Source organism: Boleophthalmus pectinirostris, unplaced genomic scaffold (genome assembly GCF_026225935.1).
Source record: "Boleophthalmus pectinirostris isolate CB_2022bp ecotype Guang Dong unplaced genomic scaffold, ASM2622593v1 HiC_scaffold_15, whole genome shotgun sequence".
Classification (NCBI taxonomy): Eukaryota; Metazoa; Chordata; class Actinopteri; order Gobiiformes; family Gobiidae; genus Boleophthalmus; species Boleophthalmus pectinirostris.
The window spans coordinates 10328367-10340866 of record NW_026571070.1 but is presented as its reverse complement, the minus strand read 5'-3'; the positions used below and the strand labels follow the sequence as shown (position 1 = coordinate 10340866).

The window sequence follows — 12500 nt, the reverse complement described above, 5'->3', positions numbered from 1 at the left end:
TAGATAATTTAATCTATCATGATCCAGATACAGTGCTCAGCATAAATGTTTGAACCACTTTTGCAACAGTATTCTTACTTAATCAGGCTTTGGTGATCTTCTTTTGCCTTCACCTTTCTGGTGTAAAGAAATAATTTTCTTTCTCAGGTCAGGTGTCATTTCTTTTCCATGTGGTGATATTGCAGATGTCTGATGGACGCCTGTGGAATGAGTCTTTAGACTGTGGCTGATGCTTTTCAATTCCACATTTGGAGACTAAAATGTAGCTTTGCTCTGAGACTTTCAGTGGGGTGAACTCATTTTTGCATTACCCTAATTTGACTAAAACTGAAAATTATGTGATCTAAGTTAAATTATTAACCTTAGTTTTTGTCCTACATTCAAAAGATGCTGCATTAAACTTAGTCTGAGCACATTTTGCTTATATTTTCATGTTCATTGACATATTGTATAAAATGTGGGTGTACCACTGTACTACACTGTGGAGCATTCTGGCCAAAGCTATAACATCTCCATGGAGACAAGCAGGTGCACACCTCTTACCAGAAAAGTTACATAATGGACCTTTAAATGTATCTTCTGTGAAAACTAAATAAAAATATATAATAGAATGGAACAGACTGAGACTGAGAGTCAAAAGCAAAAATGAAAGTGGAAACGTGACTATTTCTTTGTACTAAACATGTCACTTTGTTTTGCAGGGCTCAAAGTGCATAAATAATGAGGTTTAAGCAGAACTCCATCAGAGCTGTGTTTAAATGAGCCTGATTGGTCTGTCAGACTCTTAATGAATTATTTGAAAAGGGTTGATTTGATTTGTACGGGTGTCAGCTCGTGTCACAATCAAAAAGACGCCGCTGTGAAGTTAATACTGCTGGATACAGAGGGAGTCAAATGTGCCCAGGGAAGTTTAGTTATATCTTCATCTCTCATTATCTGTTTAAATGGACTTATTACAGTCATTCTGACAGCGACCACCTCCTAAATATAGAAAACAGGTTAAAGGACAAATTTGTATTGTGATTGGCCTTTAAACATACTCTTGAGTACTTTTGCATTGGCATTTATTTATTCTAGTATGTAACTTATTTGCTTACAATAAAAGCATGGTTTTTCATTATGGATGTTTTTATAACATTGTCCTTCCTCAGAACGGGCTTGCATCTCCACAAACCTGACTCTTATTTGGCCTGGAGGTCGGATTTGGGTCACTTCAGGCTGCAGTCTGAACTAGGGATGGGCATGATTAGTCGATTAATCGATAATTGATCATTAAGAATTTCATCGATTACGTAAATTTTAATCAACAAACCGAATGTAGGTTGCTGTGTGTATCGTGACCAAACAGGTGTGTACATGTGTCTCTCTGCATCAGAAGGAGCGAGACACAAACAGTGGGTCAGTCTGCAACATGCCAAAGCACAAATGTGTATTTAACAATGATTTGTACAAGAAATTCCTCACTTTCTGTTCTGTTCGGGACAAGTGTGAGTCCATGTGCACAGTGAACAAAGCAGGAACATATGTTTCTGTGTCCAGTGGGAAAAGATTTTACCAGGTGAGAGTCACGCAATGTCGATGACGAGTCCCCACCTCCCTCCCCCCGTACAGTGTCCTGGTTTTGACAAACGCAATATGGTCACACTAACCTGTATTCACCTGAGTCATGTCTTTTAATCCAACAGAAATTGAACCACATCAGCGACACAAGAGCTGGAGTTTTATCTTCACTGAGTTTATGCAAATTAGTGATGTTGTTTTGTTGCGCAAAACTGAATTAAATACATTATAATGTGAAACGGGCTGATGTGGCTCTAGAGTTGTTACGGTTTATATGTCGTAAAGTTGAATTTATTTATGCAGATTAGTAGTGCAGATAGTAATAATAACGATGATCATTGTTCTTCGCCGGTTTCTTATTTTTTTTTATTCTTTTTCCGACCAAACAATCGCATTTTTGAGCACCTGAACATGGACGAAAAGTCCAAAGCAGAGGCGCAATGACTCCTAAAAATATTTAAAGGTGCATTATGTAATGTGTCTAATAGACGAGCTGTCGGCCTGGGCGGATGTCGGGTCACATGCGCCAGGGCGAGGGCCACCATCGCCGCGCGTGGTTTTCATTTTAATATAAAAACGTTAACGATTAATCGATAATCGATCTTTAATTCTTCTGACAATCGATTAAGAAAATTTCATCGAATGCCCATCCCTAGTCTGAACGTAACCTAAGAAAACTTTTCCAACATGTAACACAAGCAAGCAGTCAGAGTTGGAGTCTATGTCTATGTGTCTTTTAATTTATATTCGCCCTTATGTTTGTGTTTTCAAATTGCAGAAGACTCCAGGACTTCAGCTTTAGGATCCGCTAACACTGAAGTTAGTTACTTTTACAGTCAAATAAATGACTGTTAAAGAATAGGGTTTATTCTGAGGTAAATGGGCCTTAAAAACACTTTTGGATTGAATGAAAATCTGTCAGTGAAACAAAACACAACTAAAAATCTCAAAATGCTCAGTTTCGCAGTTTCCTTACGAACCAAATTCCAGTGTGAATATCCTTTGGCATTCCTAAATCCTCCACCTTTTCCAAAACAAAAACCTGGCCCGGACCCATCGCAAACTGGAATAGCTCTGTGCTCTGGTCACACGAGACTCAGACTTCCCATATTTTGGTAAAAGACTTGATTTGGAGACAGATTACCAGACCGATTCTCCACATAACATCCCATTTTCTGTGGATTCCTCTGTGGGTTTGAAACACTCAAACCCGGCGCAGGCCCCGTTTCTGAGGAGCTCTTGTGCTCTTGTTCATTATATTTTATTGTGCACAGAACGGTCGATTCGCCTGGAGACATTTTCCTTCATGGTTTTTGTTCAACTGTGATAAATGTGAGAATAACACAATAATGATTCAGTGATGGGAGAATTTAGGTCACGCTGGCATTTTGATTGAAAAGGTTAAAGGAGCAGTGTGTAACTTTTCTGGTGGCAAGTCTAACACCTGCTGTCTCCATTAGGGGTGTGCAAAAGTACTGAAAATATCGTGGGCTGCTGCATCGATATATCACCAAGAGTATTTATAGGTATATTTTATTGAATTATTTTGTGTAAGAGCTACAATTGTGTTGACATTTTCACAGTTTTGATGAGTACAACTGATGTTTTTCATATTAACTCAGCACAAACTCAGTGGATTTAGTAGACTTTTATTATCAGAGCCATGATTTAGCCTTTGTTTTTCACTGAACTCTACTGAATTGATCTGAAATATATCGTATTGAATCATATTGAATCAAAAGCTGACTGTATCGAGGTATGTATCGTATCGTGGCCGATGTATCGTATCGGCAATTTCTTAACGATACCCAGCCCTAGTCTCCGTTGAGGTGTTATTGCTTTTTCTGGAATATTACACAGTGATCTCAAACTCACCTATTTTGCATTCATTCAACTACAGATCTTTTTATTGAAACATGTGGCGACTGACAGAAACATGGCTGCCAATCTGACCACCACTCACACACACACCACTTTCATACTAGACAATGTGGGTGTCTTGCCTAAGGACACAGCAACAGTTTTTGGTGACTGGTGCCCCCTGTGGCTCCTGGTTTTCCCAGTGGTCTCCTGTCCAAGTATTAAACAAGGCCCAGCCCTGCTCCGCTTCTGAGATGTGACAGGATCAGGCTTTGACAAGCTGGTATGGCCAAAATTGGTGATGCCAAGTGGCTACTGCACCTGTTTGTTTCCATGGAGAAAAACACTATCCAGATATTAAGACAACAAAAGTTTACAACCATAGACTGTATAAAGAAGTGGTCTAAGGGAGTGTGACGTCACTGATAGAGTTCAGCTCCAGCCAAATGAATGAGAGGCTAGCAGTTATAGGGGTGTATTAGGAATTGGTATTTATTTACAAACTAGAAAAGCAGTCAGAGAGCGCAGACCTCCGCCAAAGACTACCCCCATTTTTTATATAAATTGCGATAAAATCAGTCTTCTGGATCAGATCCGGATCAGCCTTTGGAATATGAAAGAGGATCCCATTGTCCATCCCTGAGTCAAATTTCATGGGGTTTGATCAATAATTAACCGAGATATTGAGAAACAAAATTTTTGGCCCCATTTACCACAATGTTAACTCAAATTTCAAAGTGATCCAGAATCCAGGATTTCTTCCGGATCACCCCCAAAATGAAATCAGTTCTTCCTTTTCACATTTTCAACAAATCCTGAAAATTTAATCAAAATCGGTCTATAACTTTTTGAGTTATGTTGCTAACAACAAACAAACAAACAAACAAACAAACAAACAAACGCCGGCAAAAACATAACCTCCTTGGTGGAGGTAAATATCAAAATAAAAACTCCAGACTCATGTAGAGCAGGTTAATACGAACATTTGAAGACCAAAATGACAAGGCTCACTGTAGCAGTTACAGGGAGAGGAGCGACAATTCTTCATTGTAACTTCAATTGGAGCCAGAGTTGATGGAGCCAGAAGCACCCCCATGCTCACTTCGGGTTAGCTATGGCCGAGTATATGTAAAGTCTATGTTTACAACCCATAACCTTATCGTAATTAGTCAAAACTGCTGACCAATACATCACTATGCTGTTTTACTCATTTCCTGTTTTCGTTGCAGGTACCAGTAGCGCAGAGGTGAAAGAAAACCGCAACATCGACAACTTGGAGGACCACTCTCTGGGCTCCACCGACTCCCTCTTCTGCTCCGAGTCCTCCAGAAGCAGCTCCAGCTCCGGTCTGAAACGCAAGCGCCCCCTAGAGGAGGACAACAACATGACGACAATGTGCCAACTAAGACTCATCTACAAGAAGCTTTCCTGGTCCGACGCTCCCAAGAACGCTCTGGTCCAGCTAAACGAACTCAAACCCGGGCTCCAGTATCGTATGGTGTCCCAGACCGGTCCCGTGCACGCTCCCGTCTTCTCCATCGCGGTTGAGGTGAATGGTCTGACTTTCGAAGGGACGGGCCCGACGAAGAAAAAGGCGAAAATGCGCGCGGCGGAGCTAGCTTTGAAATCGTTCGTCCAATTCCCGAACGCTCCGCAGGCTCATTTGGCGATGGGGAATATCACGAACCCATCGGCGGACTTCACTTCGGACCAAGCGGACTTCCCAGACACGCTGTTTAAAGAGTTTGAATCGAACCCGGGCAACGATCTCCTCTCCAACGAGCTGTTAAGACACGAGAGCTTGCTGAGACATACCTTAGACTTAATGGTCCAAGCTCAGCAAAGACTCGGCGGTATCGTCCCTCAAGAAGACGTTCCGAAAAGTCCCGTAGCAATACTCAACGACTTACGCCCGGGATTACGCTACGCCTGCCTGTCCGAACGCGCCGAGGGGAGACGGCTGCGCAGTTTCGTCATGGCGGTGAGAGTGGACGGGCGCATTTTCGAAGGTTGCGGTCGGAGTAAGAAGCTGGCGAAGATCCAAGCGGCACAGTGCGCGCTCCAGACCCTCTTCAACATCAGGGCGCCCCCCGATGGCAGGACGGGACTCAAACCCAGCAGGAAGACTTGTCCCCATTTACCGCAGGTACGCACACACACATGCAAACGCGCGCACGCAGGTCTTAAGCTCTAAGCCTCTTCCTACAGAGGCCCATAATGACCAAACCAGCGGGATACGCCAAACATGCTTCAACAGGTAATTAAGAAGGGAGGAGATGAAGAGAGTGCCAGAGGGGATGAGCACATGTGTCTGTACGGGGCAAAAGTTGACCTATTTTAGTGTAGAAAAACTCCAGATTTTGTGAATTGAATTGCAGTCTAGCTCACTGCTTTGTTTGCTTTGTTTTTGTCATATAAACATTTCTAAATTCTGCAAGTTCTTGAATGTTTGCAAGACGATTTAGTTGACTAGAAAACCATTTACTTCATTTACTTAGATTTTTAAACGTGCGACAAAAAGCGCACATCACAGACACGAGGAGAATCTGATGAGACTTAAAATCTCCGATCGCAAAGACTGCAGCGGGATCTGTCTGCGGACCACAGGATATAAAGTTGTGAGCACGATTGCATCTGCTGTTTCATGTCTACAGTAAAACCACTCGCTTTGAGACTCTTAAATGTTCAAAAGATCAGAGCACTGCACTTTTAGATCAGATACAAGTCAAAAGTGTGTTATTATTATTTGTGAAATGTGGTGCGAAACGTCAGATACATGATTTTTAAAGCATAAAAGATTGGCGATAAAGTCCACAGGAAGTAGAGTCACTGTCGCTGATCTGCAGCTTCGCCTCGATCTGTGCGAACTGTGGATGTAAACAGACACACATGAGGAACTACTCCGGCCTTTTTACTTTTAAAGAATGACTCAAACTGGGTTAATTGCGCTGTTTTGTGGACTGGAGTCATTATTTGCAGAGGATAATTTCTATGGATAATGTGGATGAGATGCTGCAGTTTAAATTTACAACTTTTTGAGAGGTGAGGAATAATTATTTTCGCTATTTCCTGAGTTTGTATCTCGCTCCTCCTTTGTCCCTGACTCTGTTTTATTCGGCTGTTTCCGTAGCGTTGCTGATGTTTAGTGGTTATGATCTGACAGAGCAGCTCAGAGTCACACTGACACAACACACACGAGGAGCAACGGCTTCAGAATCGCACACGAAGACACAAAGTCGGGTCACGCCTCCCCGAACTCAGAGAGACGCAAATCGCAGCCAAAATCGGGCAAATTCTCCTGTAGTGTGTGCTGGACTTTAGTTAGTTTTACTTATCTAGTTGTGGGTCAGCAACATGTCTCCAAAGAGGGAGCTTTTTTGTCTTTGCTTGAGGTTAAACTTGTTTAGCTCCATTGACACAAGCAGGTGAAATTACGTGGTGAAAGTTTCTAAATAGATGAGAGATGTGGATTTCTTCATTGGAACATCAGTGTTTGCATTTTTATTGAACACAGCTGCCACGAACTTACATTTTTTTCTATTAGTTTTTAGAATAATCATAATGGCGGTTAAAATACATGGCGCATCCTGTCCAGTTCCTTTCACAATAAAACACAGCCACACAATAAAACACATTTACATTACATTTAGTGCACCTTTTTGAGCTGCTTTCAATTCATACTCCATTCAAATTAATTCATATTTTCAATGACAATAACATATTAAACACAACACAAAGTTACAAAGATGATACCACTAAGGATATATTCATTTAAAATCTGGGGAGGTGACACACTCGCCGTAACGCTACATGTTTTCAAGTATTTTTTTTTTATTGACTTCAACTTAAAGCCAGAAGATTCCAGGTAAAGCAAAGAAATCTGCATGGAGACAAACAGGTGGTGGATTCCTATATCAGAAAAACTGCACAGTGCACTTTTAAATCAGGGAAATTATTCAGTCAAGACATTTCCGATGATTCAAATTCCACTGATTACTAGTGGACTTTGGACGGCTGAACGTTTATTTCAAGATTAATTTCAGGCCTTGACTCGCCGTTTGAAAACCCAGGACTGACCAATGAGCAGAATTTATTAAATGAAAGGACTTGATTCACAGTAGGTTCTAAAATCTTTTGGTTAAATTGTCGTATTTCCCCAAATATGTGGTGGATAACTGTGGCTAGTTTCAAATCCATGACTGTAAAAAATGTGTTATTGTATGAGCCAACAAATGAATAGAAGAATAGTTTTACATACAGTATTTTCCAGACTATAAATCGCTCTGGAGTATAAGTCGCAGCAGCCGAAAAATGTGTGATGTTTCTCCCCGTGTTTGGATGGGTTTCCTCCGGGCGCTCGTTTCCCCCATCAACCCAAAACATAGGTCTCCAGGAAGAACAGTTGATAGCCAAGGTCAGTTAAAAATACAATCAATGAATCAGGCTGCCCAGGGACACTGGTGCTACAACCTGGTACAATGCTTCTCTCCTGTTAAGGTTCATGTAAAAACTGTGCACTGTCCCTATCTCATGCAATAAATGAATAAAATAAATATATAGTTGCACCGGACTATAATTGGCACTTTTTGGGGGAATGTGTATTCTGTCCTCGCGATGGCGTCGCTACCAGGGCTAGACAGAGAGCGAACATACAAAAAAGAGAGTCCACACGACCATATGGAAAAGACTTGTTAAGCAAAAGATGTTCATTTTGTCTTCTTATATACTTTAACTTCTTGGGTTCTTTTTAAAGACAATGCAGTAAAGTGTATTTACCTTGTTGACATGTTTCGGCTGCTGCTGCCAGCCATCTTCAGAACTGTCACCGGTGTTGGTGGTGACGTGTCGTATATCAGTTGTTGTTACTTCCTGTAGGCGTGGTCAGCCTGATGGACCTGGCAGGTCGCTCAGACTGACCACGCCTCCCGTGATTGAAATCAGGAAACGAGGCACGGACAGCATTAACCGTGATGATGGCGCGTTCCTCCTTTCACACACCTGGGACACCCTCCTCCAGAGAACACTGGGCGACAGGAGGCGTGGTCAGTCTGAGCGACCTGCAGGTCCATCAGGTCTGACCACGCCTACAGGAAGTAACAACAACTGATATACGACACGTCACCACCAACACCGGTGACAGTTCTGAAGATGCAGCAGCAGCCGAAACATGTCAACAAGGTAAACACACTTTACTGCATTGTCTTTAAAAAGAACCCAAGAAGTTAAAGGAAAAGACTTGTCTTTACTGACGTTTATTCCCACATTTGTCTCTTTATCTTTTTTCTTTTTTTCGTTGTAAAACTGCAACAAAACACGCAAAAAATATCCATCCATCCATTTTCTTCGGCTTATCTGGGGTCGGGTCGCGGGGGCAACAGTCTGAGGAGGGTGAGTGTGAAAATTTTAATATATAAGTCACACCGGAGTATAAATCAGATAAAATCAAATCAAACTTTATTTATAAAATGCTTTTCATACAACAATGTAACACAAAGTGCTTTACAGTGATAAAAACAATCCCAAATTTCCATCCACCCACCCACTTACCCAACCCCCACACCCCCAACCCCACACAACCAAACAACCCAGAAAGACACACACACACACACACACACACACACACACTAACATGCTAAAATACATAAAACCAGACATAGTAAAATGTGAGGCTGAATACAGGCGAACCCGGCAGCCACAGCCGACCTCCGCTCCTACAGAGGAAACACTGGAAATCCTAAAAAATATGCCTAAAATAAATAAATATAATAAAATTAATACAATAGAAACAAGTAAAAGTGTAAGATTTCAATCAAAAGCTAAACTAAAAAGGCGGGTCTTGAGCCTCCTCTTAAAAACATATAAGTCGCAGGAAACACCCAAACCATGAAAAAAATGTGACTTAGGCTTCGTTCAGACTGCAGCCTGAAGTGACCCAAATCCGATTTTTTGGCCTGTATCCGATCAGATCTGAACGACACAGATCCGATTTTTTCAAATGCGACCCAGGCCACTTGGATATGTGATACTAAAACCGATACATATCTGATCTTTTGACATGCGACTTCAGTCTGAACGGCCAAAGCTCATTCATCCGACCTACACGTTATCAACAAGCCACAGACGTCACTATTCTGCGCTGAAGTAGGCGAAAATTGTTAATGAACTCTGTGTCACTGAAGCGAAGCACATCACCACTCACCACTCTTGGCTCCACATCCACACGTTCATTCCAACGGACGTCGCTGCCGCTGCCCCACAAAACACCACGGCCAAAAACCTCGTCCTTCTCCTTCTCAATCTCCTCCTTAAAACAAGTAAGTTGTTCATGTTCTGGCTCCGGTACGAGAGCTGCGGTTGATCGTCGTGTCTCCAGTGTCACATGCGGGACACTTTTGGGCCGTTTATTGTTCACACTGGAGTCACATACATGTCGCATTTAATTGGAAATGTGAACGACCTCGCAAAAACATCGGATTTCACAAAAAAATCGAAATTGAGCGTTAAAGGTTGTATAGAGGATTTTCCAAGGACCGAGAAATCCAGCGACTGTTTGTCCTTTTTCAAATGTTGCGCATGTGTGAAACCACCCCCCCCCCCCCTACAGCTCCTACGTAGAAATGCCTCCTCCCGCCTCCTCTTTACGCCAGAAACAGGTTTGTTTACAGCCGCTGCACATGACGTGTAAACAACTAACTACAGTGTTGGTTAGGCAAGACGGAGAAGTGAGGAGCGGGGGGAGCGGGTGCGCGGACATTTCGTTCGCAGACGAGAAGTGAGGAGCAGGGAGAAGAGGAGCAGGAGAGAGAGAGAGAGGAGAGGGGAGCGGTGCGCGGAGATTCCGTGCCCGGAGAAGTGAGGAGCAGGGGGAAGAGCGGATCGGGCAGCGGGGAGAGGAGCAGGAAAGGGGTGCAGAGAAGGTTGCGCGGAGATTCAGTGCAAATGAACTAGCTACAACACGCAGCAGCAAGCGGACTCTTTCTTTGCCTTGAAAATTACGTTTTCAGACATAGGATATCGCTTTCGTGTCTTGAAAAACGTTTGTGTAGCTCTTGGAAATAAAGTACGTTTTCATAATAAGCAGAAGTTTCCTGTCCAGGAGTAATTTGTGGACCAGTGCGTCAGTCTTTAGACCCTGCGTCTGCTTCAATCGCCATCGCTGGAATGAATCTCCAAGAATCACCTTAGTTTGGCTTCGTTGCTTTTCCCCTTGTCTTCTTCTTTCAGCGACCTCAAAAATGGACTTACTTTTGCGGCGAACTGCTCCTGGATTCTCGTCGCCATTGCAACAAACTTTGTGCGAACTGCGAGGAAGATATAGGTCAAAAAAAGCCGCTAAGAACTGTTGCGTTGGTGGAGTAAACAGCGTCTGTGCGTCTTGCGTCTGTGGACTGCGTGACAGACGTACGTAAACCACGTACCGGCGGCGCAGGCAAGTCAGTTACGCTAGAAACGTAGGGAGTTTGATTGACAGCCTGTCAACTAACAGATAACAAGGCAGTGTCGTTATCTATTGGCAAATGTTTAGCCCCACCACGTCCAGAGTTGATGAATTTTTATTCTCTTTTTTTTGGTCATCATAATTACAAGGCTACTGCATCTTTATAATCTATCATTGACAACTTGAAACTAAAAAAACAAAAAAAGAATCCTCCATACAACCTTTAAGCCCTGCAGTCTGAACGCAGCCTAATAGTTTGAAACATACAATAATTTTAATACAGTTTTCGATATGGCTTTGGTTACTTGGCCTGTTATGTAATCTGATAATAAAGAAATAATCATTAATATTTAGCCATGTATAGCCATAGGTTTATTAACTCATTTTCAGTATTTATTGTGCAAATGGTAGAAGGAAAGAGAAGCAAAACAATGAAATAAATCTTTGCACGTCTATATATTTCGACTTCATTATCCCTATCTCCTATTTAGTGCGATGTGACACCTCCATCTTAAACGGCGCGGTCTGGAAGGCTCGAGGAAAACATAATTGTGTTGTGGTGCTATGCTAACAGAAAACACTGCAAATTAAGCTAATTATCATCCCACCACCGAAATCTGCATCCTCACCCTAACGACTTTTTAGGGAGAATCGTCCGTGTTTGCGAATTGTAATTGGGCCGTGTTTTGTAATTTTGCAGGATATCTTCTTCTTCTTCTTCTCCGCTTGTGTGTAGCATCCCAGTGTCTACAAACATTAATTTAATCTGTTGCCCAAAGGAGGAAATGCAAGGAAGGAATCGACAAACAAATCACCAAACTCAGTCCTGGCCTCATTTACTCAAATATGTAAATAGCAATCAGAACCAGAAAACTAGTTTAGAGATTGGAGAGCCTAAAGATACACAGGAGATGGATTAGCTGCACGTGTTGACGGCCTTTTTAAAACTTCATTTCAGCTGCAAAATCTTCGTGCAAAGTGAAAATGTGTGGAGGAGACGGCGGATTAACCCAGACGTGGGCATTGTCCAGCTGCCGGGTCAAATACAGTTTGTTTGACTTTGACCGACCCATTTAAGACCATTTGGAATGACAAAATAAACATATTTTAGATAGTATTTTATATCTATTTTTTATATTTTATTTTACCTCACGCATGGACTAAAGCTGCTTTGCTTTTATTCTAGAGATTCAACCTCACTTTTTCATTGCCGAGTCATAACATAAACTCTCACCAGCTCATCAAAGCAATGACAAAAGCGCGCGTTGCATGCTGGGAATTATTTTGGTCGGCGGCAAGAAACACTAATTCAACATGACGGACGGAGCGAGAAAACACGTAAAGGGTATTGATCCCGGTTATTTATCCACTCTAACGGCAGAGGACCCAAGACCATTTGACCAGAAATTGGTCATAAGCATCGATGGACAAAAAATCACCCTTTTCAACCCCGACAAAAGGTGGACCAAACCAAATTTCTGGTCAGAATCACCAACTACCTGGACAAATATTCACTTTGGCGATATCCACAATGACTTGGTGGAAACTCCTGGGCCATTCACAGCAGAAAAGATGAAAACCTCCAAGAGTCTCGATGTGTTGTTGAACTTGTTGGACTCCACGGTTTGTTAGGATCTTCTAC

The 12500-nt window shown here is 42.2% G+C and overlaps 1 protein-coding gene across 1 annotated transcript in view; it reads left to right on the top strand.

Moving 5' to 3' along the window:
* The window catches only part of adarb2 (adenosine deaminase RNA specific B2 (inactive)), a gene marked incomplete at its 5' end in the record, with an annotated part of 216538 nt that overhangs the window by 26149 nt on the left and 177889 nt on the right, over positions 1–12500 (top strand). The window contains one exon of the mRNA XM_055151248.1: positions 4650–5566. Coding sequence (XP_055007223.1) covers positions 4650–5566 — 917 coding nt within the window. The remainder of the gene's footprint in view (positions 1–4649; positions 5567–12500) is intronic.